Here is a 25,732-nt window from a genome sequence, read left to right as displayed (position 1 = left end):
TCCAGTGATTTTGCAAAGCAGAAGCCTCCTGTAATTAATCCGCATTGTGTGAGATAATTTTTGTTGTTTGCACAGGACAAATGAATCATTTTATATGAATATTTGCCGAAGTTGTAAGTTCATAATCACAGATTTTTTTCAGGTTACAAACCAAATGGTCACCGCAAGCAAAGCTTATCTCACAGACAGTGGATCCATTGGTGTGTGGGAACAAAGTGTACCATTACTCACCCAAAAGATGCAGGTATTGTTTTTTACTGACAGTTTAAAAAAAACACTTCTGTGATGTCATTTGTCTTGATTGGGGAGAAAAAGCTTCATGTTTTGTCTGGAGTATAAATTCAAGTTATGTTGACGTGCACAGGTGTGCACACATCTCTTCAAGGTCTACAAAGATGCAGTTCAATGTTTTCAGAAACCGGATGGAGAGAATGCATTAGAAATCTCTGAAGTGGAAATATTTTGAAAATTTCAGGCGTTTTGCACAAGGTTGGAAAAGGCAAGTTTCTCATGTTTGCAGTTTTAATCGATTGGACGATTCTGTGAATGTCACGTCAGATACAGGATGAAGACAGTTGTCGAACATAACATTGAAAACCGGACCCTCAAAAAAATTAAACAACACCAACAGTCAGTTTAGTTTTATACAACACTGTTGGGCATAAAAATCGGCAGTAATTAGGTCTTTCTCCCTTATAAATGTGAAGCATTATCATATCAAGGGTTTGCATTCACATCAAACCTGTTGTGTTTCAATGTATTGAGATTACAGGGTGATTGAGGCTGATAGGATGGCCTGGAGGAACACACTCTTGCCTCCAAGTTGTCTCACCTGGGTTTGAATCCTGACTCAGCTAGAAACTGCAATCCTGGTGTTTCACAGGCAGGATGATTCATCAATTTGTGTGACATCCCTCTGATGGACATGAAACTGGTATCCTGTCTGCCAGCCTTTGTTGGTGGATGTGAAATATCCCATGATGTCCTTCTCGAAAGGTTGGCGAGCTATCGATTGCACCATGTCGGGGTGGAGTCCTGTGTCGGAGTGGCGACCCATCCAGGATTGTGCCCAACAGCCAAGGAGACTGCTTAGGCAGCACCAACGCTCTGCGTAGAGTGTGGTCCCAATGGGTGGATGGATTGCACCATGGCAAAATTCAAAAAAACTGCCCTAACCGGCAGAGCTGAGTTTGCATCGACTCTGGAGGTCCTGGGCTTCTGTATTCGCAGAGTTTAACCGGTTCCCCAATCAGTAGGTACCTCTTGCGTTCATTGCCATGAAATACATTTTTTTTAGTGCTGATCTGCTGTGACTGGAGGTATCCTGGCAGGTAAACAACTCAAACATCTGATTACTCATTTTGCTAACACATGGGAAAAATAAATGAATAAATCAGAGGTGATGTCACATGACTGCTGCTGGAAAAAAATCTGAAAACCCTATTAATTAATTAATTCCTCATGACCCCCCTGTGCGGACACACAGTTCTGCTAGTGTGTTGCATTTAGGGAGTTCAAAGCAATAGAATGCATGAACTAACTCTGTAGTCACCCTGTATGTGTGTGCATTGAAACAGTGTGAAGTCACTAAGTGTACCCATCCATCCATCCATTGAGACCATACTCTGTGTAGAGCATTGCTGCTGCCTCAGCAGTCTCCTTGGCTATTGGGCACAATCCTGGAAGGGTCACCACTCCGACACAGGATACCAGCAAGCTGGCACTCATTTTACCGACCTCAGAAGGATGACAGGCAGAGTAAACCCCACCTCGTATTAATTCAACAGCAGAGGGGGAATTGAACTCAGAATCCTATAACCCTAACCAGTAAGCCAACACCAGGCATCTTCAGTGGATGCGTGCATTGAATTACTGTGTTCACTCATTCAGACAGATAAAAGTAAAAAAAATGTGTTTGATGGTCTTGACTGATTAGAACAACTAATGATTACTGTGTCATTAGAGTAAAAGTTAATAAAATGTGTGTTTGGGGTAATTTTGCATCATGTGTCCTCAGATTGAAGAATTGCTGGCAAAGATTGAGAGCTTCACTCCATTGACAGCATCAACGATCGAAGGAATCGATTCCTTGGCAACCAAGTTTCAAAGCATTTGTCTCAATGCAAAGAAGAGCCCACATGATGTTTTAGATCCCAGGATAACGGCGTTTGATGGAGATTTCAGAGATTTCACGACGCAGATTCACAACCTGGAGGTGAGCAATGTGATTTGGGATCTTACGAGGTGTTGTCGAGCATCCCAAAGAGTGACATAAAATGATGTCTGGATGAAAATGTACAGAAAGATGACAATAATAGGGAAGAGAACTGTATTCTAAGTGTTTCCTGATATGAGCAGAAATTTTTCTGTCGTGAAATCTTTGCTTATTTTGTTATTTTGCTGGACAGGAGGCTGTTTCTGGGGTTTCGATGACGTAAAATAATCGAAAACAAAGCAGGAATTCATGGGCCATTGTGTGTTACCGTATTATTAACAAGTTGCCTTTGCTTCATGGAAAGCAAAGCCAACTGAGGGGAATGTCAGTTCCTTCCATAAAGCTCAGAACAAGTGTGTGTCTACCCTCAGGAGAGCCAGAAAACAACATCTTTCAAATCTCAAGTCAACTCTCAAACCTGTCTCCCTCCTCCAAATCCTGGTGGGGTCCAATCAAATCTGTTTCTGGTGTATGTTCCCCCTCCATCCCCTCCCTTACCCCAAATGGCCGCACAGCTGACACCGCACATGCAACGCTGAATGCCTAAACTCCACGTCCAGTTGCAGCGAGCTTCTCCTGACAAGGTGGAGAGTTTGTTGTCAAACCTCGACTCAGATTCTGCAACCGGTCCAGACGGCATCAGCCCACGTGTCCTAAAAACCTGCTCCTCTGCTCTTGCTCATCCTCTCTCTGTTCTATTCACCTTCTCATTTGATCAAGGTCATCTGGCATCTTCTTGGAAATCAGCAAACATTACCACCCTGCATAAAAAGGTGCAAAAACAGATCCCTGCAACTACACACCAATCAGCCTTCACCCAATCATCAGCAAGGTTATGGAATCCATCATCGCTTCAGACATTAAATCCTTCCTCTTCTCCTTCCTCCAGACATATCTCATTCCTTCGATAGGGCCAAGCACCCTGCCCTGCTCACCAAACTCTCTTCCTATGGTATCCAAGTACATCTCCACTCATGGCTCACAGACTTCTTCTCCTGTTGCAGCCAACGTGTGGTCCTTCATAGCGTTCTCTCATCCCCTCCTCCTGTCCAAGCTGGAGTTCCTAAAGGCAGCGTTGTGGGTCCTGTTCTTTTTCTGGTTTTCATCAATGACCTCTCTGATTCTCTGTAAAATCCTCTTTATCTCTTTGCTGATGACTCCACCCTCTGCCGTACCATCTGTCATCACTCAGACTGGCAAGCAGCAGCTTCTTCACTCACTGCAGATATGGATAAAATCACTAACTGGTCCAACACGTGGAACATGTCTTTCAATCCGGACAAATCTCACACCCTCACGATGTCTCTGAAAGGACAGTCTGGAAAACCCACACCATCTCCGATCTCAACAATCCTCGAGAAGAAGTCCTTTCCTTCAAGCTTCTGGATTTCACGATCTGCCATCATCTTTCCTGGGAAAGCCACATTTCCAACCTGGCCTCCACAGCCAGTCACCGACTGGGAATCCTCCGTCGTGCAAAGTCCTTCCTCGGCGCACCTGAGCTCCTGACAACAAACAAAGTTTTCATCCGCAGCCTGATGGAGTACTCCTCTCCTCTCTTGCTGGTGTTTGCGTCTCTCACCTTTCTCGGCTTCACTTTGTGGACACCATGACATTTCGGATCATCGGTATCTACAGTGAAGAGGCTGAGTGTTTGGGTTTCTCACTCTTTCACCGCAGGCAGGTCGGTGATCTTTCTGTCTTCTACTGTCTTCTCTCCGGTCTCGCCCCCCCCCGGCTCTGTCTGCGATATGTCCCTCCCATATTTCTGCGGGGCACTCAATGTCCGCCAGCAACTCCCTTCTGGTAAAACGACCAAAATCAAGAATTTCTGCTCACCTTCACTCTTTCATTCCTCTTTTTTTCCCCCACCTTTGGAACAAACTCCCACACTCTTTTCATTTCGACTCCCCCCCCCAGATCTTCAAAACAGCTGTTCACCACCATCTCATCTTCCCCCATCCAAAACTATGATATTTTTCATCCCCACCAATCCACCCCAAACACACCTCCTTCAAATTCCCTGCTTTCCTTCCTAAAAGTCCCTGTGGTGTCCACCTTGTACACCCCGTGTACACCACCCCATCCCTCTCCATTCCACAGACCTCCTCATGTCTCTGTTCCACACTGTTTTTTTACCTTCCCTCTCTCTCCTCTCTTGTCTACTTCTACTCTTGTTGTACGTTTCTGTGTGTTCGCTCTAATACGAGCCCGATAGTGTATACCAAAAAAATAAAATTTACTCATGATCCCTTATTTTACAACTCTCTCTTTTCCCACATTCCCAGAAGTTGCGACTTGATTGAACTCGTCATCGCAGCCGGTATGACGAAAGTGCGACACCTCCGGCACGCTTCAGGGTTGGGATTGTGGACAGATGTCAAAAAGTTGTGGACACATTCTGACGAAACTTGGACACATTGGGCGACAAGGAGGAATTGATTCAATTTTGGTGAAGATCCGAATCCCAATCCGGAAACAAGAATTATTTAATTTTAAAAGTGATTCTTCACCATTGAGAGATCGGGCCAAAAATGACCCATAGGTCGATATTTCAAACATGTATTGGGCCCGGTGTGTTCTCGGAGGTCAGGCGTTACCTGGCGGAGCTGTGCACTCTTCCGAGTGCCCTTCTGCGACGAACAATGGAGCATTTTAAAATTGAAAATGTGGATTCAATTTTGGAATTATCCTTTATGAAGCGTTGAAGGAATAATTTATTCATTCTTTCTTTACATCTTATGTAGATCCAACTTCAAGAGTTCATGAAGTCTTTCTTTGTGAAAATTATTTCAACCTCACAATCTCTACTTTTGCTGCGAAGGTCGGTGATTGACCAGGAATGTATTGATCAATGATGCTCCGATTTGATGACGCGTGATTGTTTTCTTATGCTACACCGGTTTGGTTGGAATATAACTTGGCGAGTATCATTTGTTTCCTGGCATTATTATTTTATGCAAATGAGTAATCACTGGAAATGTACTTCCCATTGGGAAATCTTCGTTGTCTCAGATTTGAACATCTGAACATTCCTTGCATTTTGCCAGAAGTAATCCGTGTCGCTGAACGGATCTTGCAACATTATTTTAATGAAGTTGAGAACATAAAAAGGTATGGACACTGAATTACTCTTTTTTTTCACTTGTGCACAAACTGTTTTAGTCTTCTCATAAATAAATGCTGCACGTGATTCATTGTCCTGAGAAGCTTGAGGGGGGAAGAGTGTGAAGGTTGCTTTGAGAGGGAGACGAGACGATTTGGTGGAGGTATGGTGAAGAAGGGAGCGGGTAGGGGGAGGTACAAGATTTGAGGGGTTGGGAAGAGGGGGGCGTGTGTTGAGAGGAAGGAAGGAGCATGTTTGTGGTGATGAGTGTTCCGATTGAGAGTGAGATATCTGTTAGGTTGGAATGGAGAACACAGATGTTAGAACACCACACAGTTTGGGACAACAGAGGGGGAGCTGATACTGAAGTAGAAGACATTGAAGTGTAAAGAGCAGAGGTAGGATGAGGGGCAAGAAGTGGGAGAATCAGTGGAGCCGGCAAGGCTGGTAGTGCAGCGGCCAGCCCATGAACCAGAGTTGGTGTCAAAGCCACCCAATGCTCGCCTGTTTATACATTTATCGTTTTTAAGACGTCTAATAATTAATATTTTTTATAATTCTCTAACAATTTTTTTTTGGGGGGGGGGGATGGAAATCACTGAAAGCATGTAGAAATGCAAAAAAAAAAATTTTTTTTCTCTAAAATTTTTTTTGGGGGGTGACCAAGTCCAAAATCTAATGCCATGATCCTTGGACCATACCTAACCCCCCCACGAATTTTCGTCGAAATCCTAATCACTTAAAACATGGAGAAATGCAAAAAAAAGAAATCGAAATTTTGTTGAAAAAAAGTTGCAAAAACATTTTTTTTCTCTAACAATTTTTTTTGGGGGGGGTTGGAAATCACTTAAAACATGTAGAAATGCAAAAAAAAAATTCTCGAACATTTTTTTTTGGGTGGGGGGGGGGGTTGGAAATCACCGAAAACATGTAGAAAAAAAGAAATCGAAATTTTGTTGAAAAAAAAGTTGCAAAAACATTTTTTCTCTTACAAAATCTTTTTTGGGGGGGTTGGAAATCACTTAAAACATAAAGAAATGCAAATAAAAAAAAATTTTCTCTAACAATTTTTTTGGGGGGGAGGTTGGAAATCACTTAAAACATGTAGAAATGCAAAAAAAATTTTCTCGAACTTTTTTGGGGGGTAATAATTTTTGGGGGGGTTGGAAATCACTTAAAACATGTAGAAATGCAAAAAAAAAAAAATTCTCTAACAATTTGGGGGGGGGGGCAAGTCCAAAATTTTATGTCATGATCCTTGGACCATACCTAACCCCCCCACCAAGTTTCGTCAAAATGCGTCGAGGAGTTTTTCCGTAATACTGTTCACAAACAAACAAACAAACACACAAACAAACAAACAAACAAACAAACAAACAGAAAGGGGTGAAAACTAACCTCCATCCATCTTCGAAGATGGCGTAGGTTAATAAAGCATTCGGGACTATGCCCTTCACAGCAGATAAATTCAGGTCCGTTAACCTTGGAGGCGGCCAAGGACATTGATGTCTGGGACAACACTTCATCTAGTTCTGGATGAATAAAGTGCCATTATATGCCATATCAGAGGTTTTGGGGGAGGACTTCTGGTGGGTTGTGGGGGGTTTTGGGGAGGGGGGTAAGAGTATCGATGCTTGAGGGTGGCTGACATGGCTGACAGTTCTGAAGCATCTTCCTTTGCTCGATTACAACGTTTTTAGCGACACTGTAGCCATTTTTTTTTCAATCCCACCGAATCTGTGTGAAGGTACGAATATCTCGTGGATTAAGACTCGGTCGGGTTAATGGTGGGAGAAAAAGATAGCTGGTTGGGATGAGGGATGACCTGAGGTGGTAGTGCACAGCCTGCTTCAACTTCTGGAAGATTGATCAGCCTCAGAAAGGCAGTTTTTACAAACAGGAGAAAAGATGAATAAAACGAGTTGAGTTGTGCAGTCAGCCTGGATTCTGGGAGTTTAGGCAGGAGGGAGTTGCAGGAACAAAGCCATGCATCCTTTGAACTCATTACTTTGTTCTTTTGCCCCGTTTGCTGAATTGTATTCCTGAGGATGTTTGGCTCGGAAATGTGGAAATATGCTGGGACTAATTCGGACGGTTAACGAAGTAATACTAGTAGTGCATTCAAGGACGATGTAGCACATGATAAAAGTATTTGGGAGTTGGCCTAATCCTCAGGAAACGTGCGATGAATTTATTTATTGCAAAGTATACTTCAATGATGATTGTGATTATATGCTGTCACACCCTCCACCACTACAAGCCACACTTCTTGTGCGACACCCTCAAACGGGACAGCTGTTGGTGAACTTTGACCCACAAATTTTTGACAAAACACAAGAAACAAAATTCTTCATGAAAATGGGCCTCGAGGTTCCTGAAGAAGCTGTGTCTCTTCTCAAAGTGGAAAGGCGATTGGAAACGACTCGGTCTTCTCTGGAGGTACGGCGAGCTTACTGGAGGTATGGCGAGCCATCTGGAGATGGCTTACAATGTTATTTTGGGAGAAACATCTTCTCGTGTTGTTGGGAGTCATGGGGAATGCAAATATTTTCAGCCGTCTTGCAAAAGTGAACATGTGTCAGACTCTTTCAAAATATTCCCAACAAAGCCTCGCTCACACTCAAGCTACATTGATGCTCGACTCTCCTTTAAAATGGGCCTTGAGGTTCAGCATTTACTCCCTTTTTGGGCTTTTTGCACTCCGCTCCTTCCCAATTCCATATCCAGACAATGCATGACGCCATCGCCGGGCGCCGGAGGAAGGGAGCACTCAGTTTTCACTCCGTTTTCTTGTTTGTTTGTTTGTTTGTTTTTCCTCTGATTACAACTGGGTTTACAGAAATGTAATCAGACTTGTCGTGAGGGCCAACTCGTGTCCAAAAAACACACTGTCCCTGCTCACCCGGTCCCTGTGCATTGCATCTCCACTCACCCGGTCCCTTCTCAACTCCGCCATTGTTCGCCTGTCTGTGCTTTCCCCTCTCTAAACTTCGGTCAGGTCCACTCCAGCTTCACCAGTGTGTCCATCCAGGTTTCTGCAGATAACCCAGATAAAAATAATGCATGTCTTATGGAAACATTTCGTTCACAGGATGTTCCAGACTCTTCTTTGTGTCTCCCTGGTTATCGTGTCCTCTGCTGTGATGGGCTTGATTCCACAACTGGTGGTGGTGTATGTTCGTTTCTCCCTTCACCACAATCTGTGCCATTCACTGCTCACTCCCATGTCTATGTCACAGATTTAGTCTTGTATGCCTCCACTTAAAGTCTTTATTTTTGTGGACTACCCCCTCCCCCCTCACTCTCTGCGATCCCCCACCCTCCAAAAATCCATTGACTCCATGCGAAGCTCTCTTCGGAACTATTGAGGATCTGCTTTCTGCTCAACCATGTTCACTTTTCCTCATGCAATTGGCACATGCCAGTTGAATTACTGTTAGTTCACATAGTTATCTATGAAGGTGAGCAGCTCAGTCGTTCTGTGAAATGACATGACTAACTCAGTCTCTTTCTTTTCCAAAAAAACTTCCCCAAATGGCAACCATTCATTACTGGACCTTCTAATTCAAACTTTTTTCTCAAACTTTTCCTGTCCTTCCTCAGTTCCTCCAGGCTCTTTTGACCATGTGTTGAGATAAGCAGGGTGCTCAAGGTCTGCCAAAAACCCCCTTCTTGTAAAACTACCAAAATCACGAATCACTGCTCACCTTCACTCTTTCAGTCCTCTTTTTTTTCACGCCTTTGGAATAAACTCCCTCACTCTATTCAATCCCATTCTTCCCTCCAGGCTTTCAAAACAGCTGTTCACCAGCACCTCTTATCATCCCCCATCCAAATCCTTGATCTTTTCTGCCCCCGATAATCCACCCAAGCCCACCTCCTTCAATTCCCTGCTTTCCTTCCTGAAAGTCCCTGCAATGTCCATCTTGTAATGTCCTCATGTTCCCCACCCCATCCCTCTCCCTTCCATAGCTCTCCTAATGTCTCTGTTCTCCACTCTTTTGTCCTTCCCACTCCCGCCCCTCTTGTCTCATGCCCCCCTTGCTGTGCGTTGTGTGTTCGCTCTCATACGAGCCTCGACAAGGTATACAAAAAAGTATCAACGACCCCTGATGTTAACTCATAGGCATTTGCTTCAAAAAAAAGACTTGGATTCTTCTCCTGGAAAACAAATCTAACCCAAGGCAACCTGAAATCATTCCACAAAGTCCACAACAAGTGTGTGTCTACTCTCAGGATAGCCAGAAAACAACATCTGTCCTATCTCAAGAATGACCTTTCAAATTGGTCTATCTCCCATAAAATCGGGTTGCACCTTGTCAAGTCTGTCTTTAGTGTAAACTACCCTTCCATCCCTTCCCTCACTTCAGTACCACCACAGCTGACTCCACTTGTGAGAAGGCTGAATTCCTCAATTCTGTGTTTGCTTCAGAATCGTGTGTCCCTAACCCCTCGCTCTCTGTACCCATCCTTCCCAGTCATACTCAACTGGAACTGAGTTTTGTGTCTTTTGTATCTGAGAAGGTGAAAAAGTTTCTGGAAACCCTCGACTCAGATTCTGCAACTGGTCCAGACGGCATCAGTCCACGTGTCCTAAAAACCTGCTATGCTGCTCTTACACATCCCCTCTCTGCCCTTTTCACCCTTTCATTTGTGCTCGGTTATCTTCCGCCTGCTTGGAAATCAGCTAACATCACAGAATTACAGAACGAAAAAGGTGCAAAAAACGGTATCCTCTTAACTACAGACCAATTAGCTTGCTTCCAATCATCAGCAAGGTCATGGAATCTATCATCGCACTGATTGACGTAACATCATTCCTTTTCTTCAACAGCCTCATCTCAGATCATAAATTTGGATTCAGATCTGGTCACTTCACCTTGGGCATGCTGTTTCTACTCTCCCAACAATGGATGGAAGCACTTAATATCAGACATGAGATTAGGGCCGACTCTGGACATATATTGATTGAGCTTTCGATAGTCTGGCATCCCACCTTGCTCTCCAAACTGTCTGCCCATGCAATCCAAGGCCAACTCCACTCTTAGATTCCTGACTTCCTCCACTCTCGTACCCAACGTGTGTCTCTCAAGTGAACCCTTTCATATCCTCTCCCTGTCAAGACTGAAGTACCGCAAGGCATTGTTCAAATCCCCATGTTATTCCTTTTCTTCATCAATGATCTCATGGCTCTCGAGAAAACCCTCATTTTCCTGTTGCTGATGACTCAACTTTCTGCCATGACATCCCTCATCCTCTGACAAACATGCAGCAGCCTCTTCCCTCGCCTCATACCTTGAGGTAGAATCACCAACTGGTCAAACATTTGGAATATTCTGAGAAATCGCACACACACTCTCTCTCCAAAGAGGACCGTTCCGCAAACCCTGTCATCTATTTTCTTTAAAACCCTCTCAAAGAGGTTCAGTCATTCAAACTCTTGTGTCTCACTCTCAGCAATGACCTCTCTTGGGAAAGCCACATTTCGAAGTTGGCCTCCAAAGCCAGACACCGACTGGGCTTCCTCCATCATGCAAAGTCCTTCCTTGGCACACCTGAGCTCCTATCCACCTTCAAGGCTTCCATCTATCGCTTGATGGAGGACGACTCTCTCCTCTGGGCTGGCACCACTGCCTCACATCTTGCTCAGCTTGACACCCTGGAAACCAAGGCTTTCAAGATCATTGCAATCTCTCACGATGAAGCTGAGTCTATGGACCTGTCACTTTGCCATTGCAGACAGGTCGGTGGTCTCTCTGTCTTCTTTTGCTTCATGTCTGGTCTTGCACCCTCTGCTATCTCCGTGCTTTGTCAACCCCCACCCCAGGTTTCTGCGGGACGCACATGGTCCACCAGCAACCCTCTCCTCATGAAACTGCCTTAATCCAGAACCACTGCCCACCTCCACTCATTTATTCCTCTTTTTACATGCCTGTGGAACCACCTTCCATACTCTGCAATCTCATTCTTCCACCCAGGTCTTCAAGACAGCTGCTCACCACCATCTCAAAGTCATCCCTCATCCAAAACCATAATATTGTGACGTCCACGGAACTTGAACAGTCCCTCCAACGTAGAATGAGCCGAAACGATGGAGGTGGTTTATTTATTTATAACCCAAACATGGCGGTTCTAATCACTCTACCGCAAACGGGACGAGGAAGGTGGCACGAGTCGCTTTTCACTGAGTTGATGATGTTTATTTGTTTTTATTATTACGAGAAATAACAAGACTCGGCAAGAAGAGGGATCCGGGGCGATTCGACAGGATGGTGTGGGATCGGGCGTGGAGAAAAACACAGACAATTCCAATGAATATACAGTTCTCAATCCCGCTAAGGCGCCAAGCACACACACACACACACACACACACACACACACACACACACACACACACACACACACACACAAAACGTAGCTATTTCTGGTGGTCAGGCTGGACCGTGGTGTGGACGCAAATGTCCCTGGATCGGCGTCGGACGAGCTGGCCTTGCTCTCGTCAGGGGGGGCAGGAGAAACCGTGGTGCTGTCGACCTCCTGGTCTTGGCCCAAGTCTGCTCACAGCCGCCAGGGAACCAGTTCTGGCGCCAAGTTGCGAGCAGGAGAGGGAGGCAGGTCCGCCCGCCGTTCGACCCCGTACTCCGAGTCAGCAGAACCCCAGAGCCAACCAAGGTGAGGCACGAGGCTCAGCAAGGCTCCAAGACACGATCAAGAACACGATCGAATCAGCACAACAAGAAGGATGCTCCCCGCGCAACAGCCTCCCCACCAAAAAAACACGATCTTTTTGGTTGTAATCTTCTTCCTCTTCCTTTTCGACCCCGAACAGAACCTTTTTATCCTCCTGTCCTCGTCACTTCCAATCGAGCCGTTTATTGGCCCACCGCCGTCGCCTTCTGCCAATCGTGATCACGGGGCGGAGCCATCCGCTGCACTGTCCTGTGACGTCACGGCCAGTCTCCAGAGAATACCAAAAGGGGTTTACGCAGACACACTTACCCTATCCTGTGTCCCTATCTAATTACGTGACAATTATCATTTCCCCCCTTGAAGAAATGAACATTTACTAGACAATTTATCACCACTGAATTGCTACTTATTACATTGAGATCCTGGTAAACTCGAACAGCATGGCATACCTAATTAAACATCCTAATTACCCTTTGAATGCATACCCCCCCCTCAAACGTAACAATATTTTCGACACACATTAAACCACCCCGACCCTCCCAAAATTTTGCTTATTTATCCATCTTGTCCACCACTTGCATTCTCCCTGCCCCTTATCATTACCTGCATCCTTTGTCCGTATCGTTACATTTCTCCTTCCACCCTGCTGCTGGTGTTTCCCTTTTCTCCTTCTGTTCACTTTGTTCTGTTCTGTCCTGATCTGTTCTATTTCCTCGCTCTTCTACGAGCTCAGACCATAAATATATATATATATATATATATATATATATATATATATATATATATATATATATATATATATATATATATATATATACATATATATATATATATATATATATACATATATATATATATATATATATATATATATATATATATATATATATATATATATTGTGGGCATCTCTTGGACAGTGAATGAAGAATCCCCAAGGCACAGACTTGTTTGGCAATTTGTGAAAGCTGATGGATCTTCCTTTAAATCCGTTCCCTCCAATCAAGACAAGTTCATCATCACATCAGCTCCTAACATTAGCTGCTGTGTGAGCTGCTCAATATATGCTACACACCTAAACTCTACCGGTGTGTGTGTCTCCATTTATTTATTTATTTAATTTCACAACATGGATAGTAAAATGCTGTTCAGACTATTAACCTGAACCGATTTTCAAAATGTAAACGGAGCATGCATGAGCTTAACAGCAGTTCCGACTGCAACAAAAGTGTTCATCAGGAATATCATTGAAATTGAGCATTGATCGATTTTAAGACTGATTTATTTTCCAAAACCGTGTATTAACCGCACCCCTAACTCTTATCTTTTTTGGCCGATAAAAAAGTGCGGTTTATACACCGGTAAATACTGTATCCTACTTTAATTGAAGTGCAGTATATACTTGAATGCTGCATGGGGTAACGTGTTCTCCAAGCTCTGCAGGTGTACAAGTCGTACTCTCATTTCTTCAAGACCAATGACTCTTTGAGAGGTTTTAGCAACATGAAAAAGCACTAAAAATTCAAAATATGCAGTTCTGTTTCAACATTTTAAACTTCCTAATTGTGCTTTTCTCTCTTCCAGGATTTCCTCAAGAACTACAATGAAATCCACCAAGGAATCTTTCCAATGTTCTCCAACCTCATGGCATTTCATGTGAAAAAGGTACTCCTTGTTTTTTTCACGTTTGAAAGTTATTTTTATCTTCACTTTTTCATTGTTATCATCTGTAACACAAAGGATGATCTCTAAGTCTATGGTCTGACACAAATAAAACAATGAATGACTCACAATTTTAAAAAATCAATTTTATTTGATATTTCGACGTCTCGTCGTCATTTACAATTTTCACCTTTTTCTCTTTAGTGTCTGAGACTTATTGGGAACCTTTTACATCCAGAACAACAGTCCGATTTTGACCCTCAATAACAGCATATGTTGTTATCTGAGGTTGAGTATAATTTTATGATGTTGCCCTGCCTGCTTTAAAAAAAACCCCGAAATTATGGCTTCTGACCATTCCAAGAGAGGAACACACCATTTTTATTCTTTACAATATTGAGGCTCATGGAGGAGAAAGTTGATGTGGCGTGTGAACTGGCAGTGGGACAGCAGGACAACAGTTGGACACAATAAGCAAAGGAATTAATGCACAGGAAAAGAGGAGAGTGGCAAGGGGTTGGGAAGACACAGAGTAACTTGAAAGTAAGAGCGTAGGCGAAAAATAAAAGAGGGAACAAGGGTCATAAAAATCTATATTATAAAAGGAGCCGTGTCTGTCTGTCTGTCTGTTTGATTGTCTGTCGTGTTGTAACTTGGGAATGGATTAACTGATTTCAATAAATCGAACTATGGTGGATTCAGGGAACTCTCGGGAAGGTTTTTGATGAAATTATTTAACAATTTTTCATGGGTACCTTGACACACCTGGCGAAACTGTACACGCCAACTTGCGACGCGGGTTTTCCCCGAATTCCCAGGAATCCTTTTTATTCTTGCCCTGTTGATTAGCCATCACAGCCAAGATTGGTATTTCCGTCAGCGAAGCGACGGGTCTTATGTTCTAGTTGTTTGTAAAGACGGGGGATAGTGAGATGGAGGAGCACAAACTGCTTTAAAGGCCTGGAGGAAAGAGTTGGATAGAATTGAATGCTGCATGGGGTAACGTGTTCTCCAAGCTCTGCAGGTGTTGGAAAGAGTTGGATAGAATTGCCTCTGGAAGGCGGTTCCACAGATGGAAGAAGCAAGGAACAGAGTAAAGATGGCATTCAGCCTGGATTTTGAAAGTTCAACCACATGGAGGTTACTGGATGAACTTATACATGCTGGAGTTGCTCGGGAGGATTAGAGGGCTGAGAGAGCAGAGTGAGCTGAATTTGAGGAGAGGTGGTTAAACAAAACTCACCAGCTTTTAGGCCAACTTTATTCTATTTCATTCCTGATTTGGCAATGGCAACAAACACAAACCCTGGTTAAAGTCAAATCAAGGATATGGATAATCATGATACAAAAACAGGTGCAGGTAATAGTTTTACTGTCGTAGTTCCAATTAAAAATACGTTTGGATTTTGTGATGCCGATAAAGTTCTGCTTGCGTTGAAAATTTGACTTCAACCCCAAATAAATATTGATGAAAATAGATTCCTTGTTGTCTTTGGTAATGCTTTCAATGACCAGAATATACTCCATATATAAAGATGGAAGAGGTGTTGAACGAGAGAATAATTCATTCAAAGAAACCGCTGAACATATCATATGTTAAAAGAAGTGTCGGAACAATTAAACAGCACTACCTGCACATGGCATAATTAAGCCATGATATTTATGCCTCATTTTGAAGAAATCAGATGGAGACACTGCAAATTGAGTGATAATGTCAATGTGAAACAACATCACTTGATGGAACATGTTCGAGTTTCTCTTGATGGAACATTTTACCCTCGAGACAGATGAGAAATAGATTGCGATAAAAACGATTGTGCAGAATGTTAAATCAACCTGTCTGCGATGGGGAGGTGATCGACCCACTGTCAGCTTCCGTGCGGGAGATTCCGATGATCTTGAAGACCTTGGTTTCCATGGCATCAAGCTGAGCAAGGAGTGAGGCAGGGGAACCAGCCCAAAGGGGAGAGCAGTGCACCACCAAGCTGCAGATGAAAGCCTTGGATGTAGATAGGAGTTCAGGTGTGCCAACGAAGCACTTTGTACGACAGAGATTGCCCAGTCTGCGGCTGGCTTTGGAGGCCAACTTTCAAATGTGGTTTGCCTCAGAAAGATCATGGCTGATAGTGAGACCCAAGAGTTTGAATGACCCAATATCCTCGAGAGGACTGTTAAAAAAGTAGATAGGAGGGTTCACCAGATGGTCTTTTGGAGAGAGAGAGATTGTGAGTTTTGTCAGGAGTGAAAGACAGATTCCAAGTGTTTGATCAGTTTGTGATTCTTTTCAAGGTCTGAAGAGGGAAGAGGCTACAGCCTGCCTGTCTGAAGGATGAGGGATGGCATGACGGAGGGTGGAGTAATGAATAAATATTTCAAGATGATTCTCCAGAGAGTCAGAGAGATCATTGATGAAGATCAGCAATATAACTGGGCCCAGAGCACTGTCTTGGCACTCCAGCCTTGTAAGGGAGAGATGATGAATGGATTCCTTTGAGTGCCACATGTTGGCTACGAGAGTGGAGGAAGTCTGGAAGCCATGTATGGAGTTGACTTGGATGCTGAAGGCAGAGAGTTTGGAGAGTAAGGCACGATGTCAGACTGTATCAAAAGCAAAAGATATGTCCAGAGAGATGGCCCTGGTGTAATGTCTGACATTGGGGGCCTCCATCCATTGTTAGGTGAGTTTTGCAAAATGAAACAACAGGTGAAACCCCCCAATGAAAATGGCTCACTGAAAGTAAACCAAACAAAACTGATGTTGAAGACATATTAAACAAGGGAGACAGGTGGAGATTTTATTAAAACTTCCTTCTTTTATTGGCGGGTCTTGGTGTGGCGGGTGCTTTGATGGGTAGAATCTCAACAGTGGTTGACTGCCATCTGCTGTGAAAAACCACAATGGAAGGAAAGCTCAAAAAGAGTTGGGAAGATATCACAACAAGATTGCAAAAAACCTTTGTGGAATTTTATAGATTTCGTTCAAAAGGTTGAAAGTCAGAAAACTAGCACCAGAAAACAACATACGCCCAAACCTCAAGAATGAACTTTCAAAGTTGTCTCCCTCCTCTAAAACCTGCTGGTGCCTTGTTAAGTCTCTACTCCCATTCCATTTCTTCCAACTTCGTTCGTGAGAAGGCTGAATTCCTCAATTATGAGTTTGCCTCCAAGTCTTGTGTCCTCAACCCCTCACTCTCGGTACCCATCTGTACCCAACTGCTCCTGGATTCTGTGTCTTTTGCACCTGAGAACGTTCTATTTACCCTCGACTCTGACTTTGCCACTGGACGGGATGGCATTAGCTCACCTGTCCTAAAACCTACTTTGCTGCTCTTGCACATCCTCTTTCTGCTCCATTTACACTATCATTTGCACTTGGTCATCTCAGTCGTGTGAGAATGAGAGTTCGAAGGCATAGTGGTTGGTGACATCAGATTTGAAAACAAACACAGAACTGAGGATTCAGCCTTCTCATGGGTAGAATCAGCTGTGGTGCCATTTACTGGATGAACCACAAAATTGAAGGAATAATTACGGGCCCCTATTAGGTCCTGGCCCCAGGAGAGTTACCCTGCCTGCCCACCTCCCCCCACTCTCGGCTCCCCGATAAACATGCCTACATAATGCATCCACACACACAAATACATACACACGTACATAAACACATCTTCATGCAGCCGACATTTCTCAAGCAAAAGGATTAATTGATCAACCCTTATGGTTGTAAAATTGCTTGTAATTTCACCAGATGGACAGCCCCACTTCATGTTGTGTTCCTCATCGAGGAAATGTTGCATTGCACTGATCAATTGTGTGAATTTGATTCACTCAGCTTGATGTGTTATTTCCAGGTCGATGGTGTTCTCAGACGAGGACTCACTTTGATCACTTGGTCATCTTTAAACATCGATCGCTACTTTCAGGACATCACCGTTAAAATGTCGGAACTTTCTCAACTTCTGAAGAAGGTAAACTTTTTCAACGATGGTGAAAGATAGTTCACTGCAGCTTTCAATCCAGAAATTTAGAAATCCGATGAATACCTAATCGAGAAAAGCAGCTTTTATGTCGACTGGAAAGGCTTTTCTTTCTGCGCTTACTTTTTCTTCAGTCATTTCCTTTTTTTTGTTTTAATTTTTGTCTTGCATAGCTTTAACTTTGTCTGGAATATATAAACAAACGAGATATTTCATGGAACAACTTGTCCCGTGCAGGCTTGAGAAAAAAGTCAAGTCTAAACTCTCAAACCTCTTTCCCTCATCCAAAACCTGGTGGCGTCTAATCAAATCTGTTTCCCGTCTATGTTCCCCCTCCATCTACTCCCTTACTTCAAATGGCGACACTGCTGATTCCGCACGTGAAAAGGCTGAATACCTAAACTCGGTGTTTGAATTGAATGAATCAATTCAATCAATTTGAATCTGTGTCCTTTTCTCCTGACAAGGTGGAGAGCTTGCTGTCAAACCTCGACTCAGATTCTGCAACCGTTCCAGACAGCATCAGCCAACGTGTCCTAAAAACCTGCTCCTCTGCTCTTGCTCACCCTCTCTCTGTTTTATTCACCCTCTCATTTGCTCAAGGTCATCTGCCATCTGCTTGGAAATCAGCAAACATCACTGCCCTGCATAAAAAAGGTGCAAAAACAGATCCCTGCAACTACAGACCAATCAGCCTTCTCCCAATCATCAGCAAGGTTATGGAATCCATCAACGCTTCAGACATGAAATCCTTGCTCTTCTCCAACGGCTTGATTTGCGATCATCAATTTCGTTTCAGAAAAGGTCACTCGACCCTGGATATGCTGCTTCTGCTCTCCCATCAATGGATGGAGGTCCTCAATGCCAGACAGGAAATCCGAGCCGTATCCCTGGACATATCACGTGCTTTTGACACAGTCTGGCACCCTGCCCTGCTCACCAAACTCTCTTCCCATGGTATTCAAGGCCATCTCCACTCATGGCTCGCAGACTTCCTCTCCTGTCGCAGTCAACGTGTGGCCCTAAATGGAGTTCTTTCATCCCCTCTTCCTGTGCAGGCTGGAGTTCCTCAAGGTAGCGTTCTGGGCCCTGTTCTTTTTTGGTTTTCATCAATGATCTCTCGGACTCTCTGGAAAATCCTCTATTTCTCTTTGCCGACGACTCCACCCTCTGCCGTACCATCTGTCATCCCTCAGACCGGCAAGCAGCAGCTTCTTTGTTCACTGCAGATCTGGAGAAAATCACAAACTGGTCCAACACCTGGAACATGTCTTTCAATCCGGACAAATCTCACATTCTCACTCTGTCTCTCTGAAAGGACCGTTTGGAACCCCCCCCCCCCCATCCACTCTCTCAACAATCATCTGGAAGAAATCCTTTCTTTCAAGCTTCTGGGTCTCACCACCTGCCATGATCTTTCCTCGGAAAGCCACATTTCCAACCTGGCCTCCAAAGCCAGTCGCCGACTGGGAATCCTTCATCTTGCAAAGTCCTTATTCGGCCCACCTGAGCTCCTGACCACAAACAAAACTTTTGTCCGCAGCCTGATGGAGTACTGCTCTCCCCTCTGGGCTGGTGCTCCTGCCTCCCACCTTTCTTGGCTTCTCGCTCTGGAAACCAAGGCATTTCGGATCATTGGCATCTCCCGTGACGAGGTTGAGTCTTTGGGTCTCTCACTCTCTCACCACAGGCAGGTCGGTGGTCTTTCTGTCTTCTACCGTCTCCTCTCCGGTCTTGCCCCCCCTCCTCTGTCTGCGATCTGTCCACACCACATTTCCGCAGGGCACTCAAGGTCCGCCAACTGGTAAAACTACCAAAATCACGAATCTGCTCACCTTCACTCTTTCATTCCTCTTTTTTCCCACCTTTGGAATAAACTCTCTCACTCTGTTCAATCCCATTCTTCCCTCCAGGCCTTCAAAACAGCCGTTCACCACCACCTCTTATCATCCCCCATCCAAATCCTCGATCTTTTCTACCCCCGTTAATCCACCCCCAAACCCACCTCCTTCAAATTCCCTGCTTTCTTTCCTGAAAGTCCCTGTTATATCCATCTTGTATACCCCGTGTTTCCCGTCCCATCCCTCTCCCTTCCACCCTTCTTGTCTCATGCCCCCCATTGCTGTGTGTTGTGTGTTCGCTCTCATACGAGCCTCGACAAGGTATCCAAAAAAAAAAAAATACAAGGACATGGGCGGGATTTGCGTGTGGCAAATTTGATTGGTCGTGATGATGGAAAATGCTATAATATTTTTTTCCGAGTACGGCTTTTTGAAAGTGCCAAAATGGCGACTTGTGTTCTCCGGTGTTCACTCATGCATATAATTCAATTGAAATAAAATACAGATGTTAAAGGTTGTAAAACATTTTTTGAAGCTTTCCGCTGTTTATGCTGAACCTTTTGCACCGCCTTATTTAACACGTTAAAATAGTTGTTCTCGCCTGTTGTTTGTGCCCTTTGTGTCATCCTTAAAAACAGTAAGTTTCCTGCATGGACTGATTGTCAATTTAGTTTGGCTGCCAGACAGGCAGACAGACTTAAAAATATTATCTCGATCCTCTCTCTACGTGTGCAATTGGATATATGTCAGAGCCAAAGAACCGCGAAAATGCAGGTTCATTTTCCGGTTCAAAATATAACATTCCATTGAAATGATGTTGTTCTCTGATATCATAAACTGACGTTTGTAGACAAACATACAGACAGACAGACAGCCAGAGAAAGTGAATCTCCTTTGGAACTTGTGTATTCTCAAATTGTAAGTCGATCATTTAATTTTTGTTTTCCACGATGAGCACATAATAATCCACAAAGACAAATTTTAATAATTTTTTTTTTCAAAATTGAAAACATGTCAGACAATAATGAGAAACAATGTGAATCCTCACTTGGAGTGATGTCTCACATGTCATACTCTTTAATATGCAAGAAAGATTTATTTGGCCATGGTACGAGACCAAAGACATGCGATGTTGGACGCAGTACATGTTAGGTCGATGATAAATGAGGTGAATCGTGTGTTTGAGCAGGCGACAACATTTCCTGTAATTCGGGACCCATTAGGAGGAAGTTGTACTGTTCTCATGTGTCACGAGAAGGGCAAAGTTGACATCGACGTTCGGGAGGAAATTGTTATTCGTTTTTGTGCTCTCTGTGAACCAGCAAGGCACAGGTGAGGTAAGAGGAAAAAGAGGTGAATTCCATATGCTGCAGCAATGTGTGTTTGGGCTGGCCCCCCTTTAGGTTTCGGCTGCTTCACGGCGGGCACAGCTGGGACAATCAAGGGATTCCAGGCGTGCTGCTACATTAACAATGGCTTTTGTACAAGCCAACAACTTCATCAGCAGCCTGAACCCACACAGCAGCCTCTCTCATCATAGTGCCCACACGCACCTGGAAAAGACAACCAGCACATCATGATGGTTGACTGTGAGGCTCAAGCTGAACTTCAACAAACCTTGGAGACCAGATGTCATTGTTCTGGCTCATCAAGATATTCCAGGTAAGCCGACAAATCAACAGCCAGTGCAGTGGCTGCCAAGCACGTGCCAAAGCAGAAGCAGCACATGCTCGAGCCTCCTGTGCCAAAAAGGAAATAGCCATGAAGATGGACAAGGCATGATTTGAAGCCACCTTAGACATCCCACATCAAGAGAGGGAAGCGGCTGCAGCCCTGGCCGATGTTGAAGTTCTTGAGGCAGCTGCGGAACTGGAGGAAAGGGAATCCCGCAGTGGGATCAACATTCAAGGTGCCTCGTATGATCCCACGCGACACACTCGCGACTACTTGCATAATCATTTTAGCCTCCTCGGCAGCTTGCATTCACTTCCTGAAATGGCCACTCATGCTGCAACGCCACTGCCACCAGCACTGCTACGTCCTCATGAAGTCAACAATGATCCCGTCGCATGCCACAAGTGGGATGAGTGTCAGCAGCACAGTAACCCACACGTCGACATGCATGCTCATGCGCTGTACCAGACTCCTGAGGGACACATCACTTCTCGATTACAAGCCACCCTAACTGGGACAGGCTCGAGCTTCTGTCGCAGAGATCCCTGAGATGAAAGAAGATGACATGCACCAAAAAGCAGCTGGTCAACACCACTTTCTACCGCGACCTCAACAAATAGTCAATGCTCAAGCACCACAATGTGAACAATCAGGTGTGACAGAGTTACTCAAGTACCCGGCTCGCCATGAGTTTGTAAATACGGGGCTCATCAAATTTGATGATGGCCTGGAGAACTATCCGCCGTGGAAGTCCTCATTCATGAATGCGATGAGAGGATTGGACCTGACCTTTCGTGAGGAGCTAGCCTTGTTTACCAAGTGGCTGCGAAACGAGTCATCAGAGAATGTGAGGGGAATGAGGTCCGTGCACGTTAACAACCCAAAAGCAGGACTGAAAATGGTCTGGTAAAGGTTCAAAGATTGTTCTCGCTCCCCTGAGGTCATTGAGAGGGCTCTTTACAAGAAGATTGAGAACTTTTCAAAAATTTCGAACAACAATCACCAAAAGCCGAGAGAGCTTGGAGATCTGCTCGAGCTGGAGTCCGCCAAGTCAGACGGCCACCTTCTTGGCCTCATCGACCTGGACACAGGTCAAGGTGTAAACGCCATTGTGGAGAAACTGCACTGCAGCTTACAAGAGAAGTGGGTGTTCCAAATTTCATTGTATAAAGAAGCAAACAACATCACCTTATGATTATGGATGAAGGGTTCTTCAAGGACGACTGAAACAGCTGGGTCGCCCCACTTCCATTCCGTACACCCAGACATTGGCTTCCCAACAACAACGGACAAGCCCTTTGTCGTTTCACGTCTCTGCACCGCACACTGGAGAAGAGGCCAGAGATGAAACATTGTTGATGAGGCCGGCCAAATGAGGATTGAAGGTCGGAAATCGCAAGCCAACCTTGACAAAGGTGAGATAAATCCTCTCGAAATCCCTGGTCGGAACCACGTCACCACTCTACTTGTACGTCACTACCACGAACAAGTCAAGCACCAGGGTCGCCTCTTCACAGAGCGAGCAATCCGAATGGCAGGATTGTGGATCGTCGGGGACAAGAGATGCATTTACACCACGATCCACAAGTGCATTACCTGCCGTAAACTCTGAGGAAGGCAGGAGGAGCAAAAGATGGCAGACTTGCCAGCAGATCGACTGAGCACTGAGCCACCTTTCACCTGAGTGGGACTGGATGTTTTTGGACCCTGGACAGCCACCTCACACCACACGAGAGGAGAACAAGCGAACATCAAACGTTGGGCGGTGCTGTTCACGTGCTTGAGTACCAGAACCATTCATATTGAAGTCATCGAGTCAATGGACACTTCAAGCTTCATCAATGCCAACCAAAGAATAGTTTGTAGTTTTGAAGAATTCAGCTTTGCAAAAGTTCCAAGAATTGTGTAGTGGAAAATGCAAAAGGTCATCCAGCTCAAAGGTCAATGCAGCCCTGTGTGTGTCTCCATCACTCAATGAGTGCAGTCCTGATTTGAGGACACAAGGCCTGTGTTGATCCCTGATTCATGTGACCATGTTGTTGAAATGTTAGACTTTATAAAGCTTTGTGTTGTGGTTGTGTTTCACATTCTAATTTACACTCAGTGTTTTTTTTTCCATTTTTTGGTTCCCAAAATATTTATTCCATCAATTAATATTTTAGGTTTTGTCCAAAAAAAAAGTAATTCTCTCAAAGAAACACAAAGAATATCACTTTAATAGGATTGTCAGATGCCACAACATACTCAGTTGTTTCATAAATAGTGCAAAACATTTGAACTTTATGATATAATTTATTTTGATGTTTTGTTTGAAATAAACAATGAAGAATGCTTTACTGCAGGTAAATGATCTACGTGAGGTGCGTATTGATGAAGTACTGCAGGAGATCAGCGACACCTTCCTTGTCAAACTTCCAGAGGCGGCTTCCTGGACCGTGGGAGAATTTTTGTCAAAAAATGAGGTAAAAAAGTTGTTTTTAATTTTGTTGCAGCACATGCATTATTTGAAGTTGGAAGATGGTGACTTGCTCTCTGTCATTAAAACCTTGATGTATTTGACTAAATATGAAGTGAAGTTTAAAAACAAGTGTATTATTTAATTTTGTTTCATCTTGATGGAAGTGAAGTTTTTTTTCAGTCCTTGGACAATTTTGTATTTTTCACTGATTTAATTTTTGGTATATCCTTCCATCCATCCATCCATCAAAAATGAAGACGAAGAAACTTTCTAACCCACCGTGTTTAATTCTAAAGGGTTCTAAAGTGTAATTCTAGAGGGTTCTAAGAGGTAATTCTAAACGGTTCCAAAATGTAATTCTAAAGGGTTCTAAAGTGTAATTCTAGAGGGTTCTAAGAGGTAATTCTAAACGGTTCCAAAATGTAATTCTAAAGGGTTCTAAAGTGTAATTCTCCTCGGTTATAAAGCGGGAGTTGAAAAAGGTTCCAACAGATAATTCTAAAGGGTTCTAAAATGTAATTCTAAATGATTCTAAAGTGGAATTCGAGAAGGTTCTGAAGGGAATTTGAAAAAGGTTCTAACAGGTAATTCTAAAGGGTTCTAAAGTGTAATTTTTGAAGGTTTTAAAGGGTAGTTATAAAGGGTTCTAACAGGTAGTTCTAAAGGGTTTTAAAGTGTAATTATCGAAGGTTCTAAAGGGTTCTCACAGATAATTCTAAAGGATTCTAAAGTGTAATTATAAAGGTTTTAAAGTGTAATTATCGAAGGTTCAAAAGGGTTCAAGCAGATAATTCTAAAGGGTTTTAAAGTGTAATTATAAAGGGTTCTAAAGTGTAATTCTAAAGGGTTCTAAAGTGTAATTATAAAGGTTTCAAAGTGTAATTATCAAAGGTTCTAAAGGGTTCAAATAGATAATTCTAAAGGGTTCTAAAGTGTAATTCTAAAGGTTTTAAAGTGATTATCAAAGCTTCTGAAGGGTTCTAAAAGGTAATTCTAAAGGGTTCTAAAGAGTAATTCTAAAAGTTTTAAAATGTAATTCTAGAAGGTTCCAAAGGGTAGTTCTAAAGGGTTCTAAAGTGTAATTCTAGAAGGTTCTAAAGGGTGGTTCTAAAGAGTTCTAACAGGTAATTCTAAACGTTGTAAAGGTTGTATATATAACAGGTTGTAAAGTGTAATTCTAAAGGTTTTTAAGTGTAGTTCTCGGAGGTTCTAAAGAGGAGTTCCAAAGGGTTCGAACAGGTAATTCTAAAGGGTTCTCAAATGTAATTATAAATGGTTCTAAATGGTAAATCTCATGGTAAAATCTAAATGGTAAAAAAAGGGTAATTCTAAAGGGTTTGGCTTTACCTAATTACCCAGGTAATTTCTCGGCTTTGCCTAATTCATATTAAAAATGCCAAACTGCACCTGCCAAACTGCACCGCTTCTTTCGAACTTGGGTGCAATTTTTTGAAATTAAACTGAAATTTGATATTTTATCTTAAAAAAAATTCCTTCAATGCCCTTGGCTTTTGCTATAAAGAGTGAATGATTGGTTTGTAATGCAGATGACAAATTGTCATATTATTAAAATGAATAACGGGGGGGGGGGGGATAGATGTGCGGCTGGTGAGCTGTGGGGAAGGGCGGTGGAGCTGTGAGATGGGATGAAAGATCCGTGGGGAAAAGGGGGGGCGCGGGCTGGGAATGAGCTGGAGGGGAGGGTAACAGAGGAACGAATTCACAAAGGAACAAAGATATTCACAAAGCAACCTGCGACACACATTTACACCCCAAATTCCAGGGCACGATCACAAACATTGCAGCCATGGTGGAAAAGTTGATTAATAAATTCCCATGCAAGAAAACAGATGCACAATATTTGAGTTTTTGTGATAACAAGGAAGTGCAGACGCATAACTGTGAAGAGCAAAAGACAAAGAGAGTTGGAAAGTAGGATGGAGGGAGGGGAACAGGAGAGAGTAGATGGGAATGATCGAAGTGGATGTAGGGCAAAAGGATGAAGCATTTATTATTTATCATTCATTGCATCTTAATTGCATGGAGAAGCACACGGTCACATGGAGAAGCACAATAGGAATGAAAGGTGTGGGATTTTATTTATTTTGCGAAAT

At 43.5% G+C, this 25,732-nt stretch overlaps 3 protein-coding genes across 4 annotated transcripts in view; all 3 read left to right on the top strand.

The window, feature by feature from the left end:
* Window positions 1–5,341, top strand: part of LOC147006537 (dynein axonemal heavy chain 8-like) — an 82,691-nt gene extending 77,350 nt beyond the window's left edge. Inside the window, exons 5-6 of one of the 2 annotated variants that reach the window (XM_085868615.1) lie at window positions 4,963–5,043; window positions 5,231–5,341. In XM_085868615.1, the coding sequence (XP_085724741.1) occupies window positions 4,963–5,043; window positions 5,231–5,244 (95 nt within the window). In that variant the 3' untranslated portion in view covers window positions 5,245–5,341. Of the gene's footprint in view, window positions 1–142; window positions 235–4,962; window positions 5,044–5,230 lie in introns of those variants that run through there. The other variant, XR_015054779.1, reaches the window with a different exon arrangement.
* LOC147006535 (dynein axonemal heavy chain 8-like) overlaps window positions 1–25,732 on the top strand; it is a 262,978-nt gene that overhangs the window by 90,688 nt on the left and 146,558 nt on the right. The window contains exon 11 of the mRNA XM_085868614.1: window positions 23,503–23,622. Within this exon, the coding sequence (XP_085724740.1) occupies window positions 23,503–23,622 (120 nt within the window). The remainder of the gene's footprint in view (window positions 1–23,502; window positions 23,623–25,732) is intronic.
* Window positions 7,554–23,482, top strand: LOC147006536 (dynein axonemal heavy chain 8-like). Its single transcript, XM_085868613.1, has 4 exons — window positions 7,554–7,760; window positions 13,594–13,674; window positions 17,520–17,636; window positions 20,890–23,482. The coding sequence occupies exons 1-4, from the start codon at window positions 7,554–7,556 to the stop codon at window positions 21,064–21,066; spliced, it is 582 nt and encodes a 193-aa protein (XP_085724739.1). The 3' UTR covers window positions 21,067–23,482.

The sequence above is a fragment of the Eptatretus burgeri genome, unplaced genomic scaffold (assembly GCF_056783735.1).
Source record: "Eptatretus burgeri isolate ZD-2024b unplaced genomic scaffold, Ebu_testis_v1 Ebu_testis_scaffold_3167, whole genome shotgun sequence".
NCBI classification, from domain to species: domain Eukaryota; kingdom Metazoa; phylum Chordata; class Myxini; order Myxiniformes; family Myxinidae; genus Eptatretus; species Eptatretus burgeri.
Note: the sequence above shows the minus strand (reverse complement) of the source record. Positions and strands in the feature narration are given on the sequence as shown.

Excerpts from the sequence above, each read along its gene's own strand:
- LOC147006536 (XM_085868613.1), top strand. The coding sequence starts at position 7,554 with ATGCTGTCACACCCTCCACCACTACAAGCCACACTTCTTGTGCGACAC. Across the intron at positions 7,761-13,593 it reads CGACTCGGTCTTCTCTGGAG|GATTTCCTCAAGAACTACAA; the intron begins GTACGGCGAGCT and ends TCTCTCTTCCAG. Across the intron at positions 17,637-20,889 it reads TTTCTCAACTTCTGAAGAAG|GTTTCGGCTGCTTCACGGCG; the intron begins GTAAACTTTTTC and ends GCCCCCCTTTAG.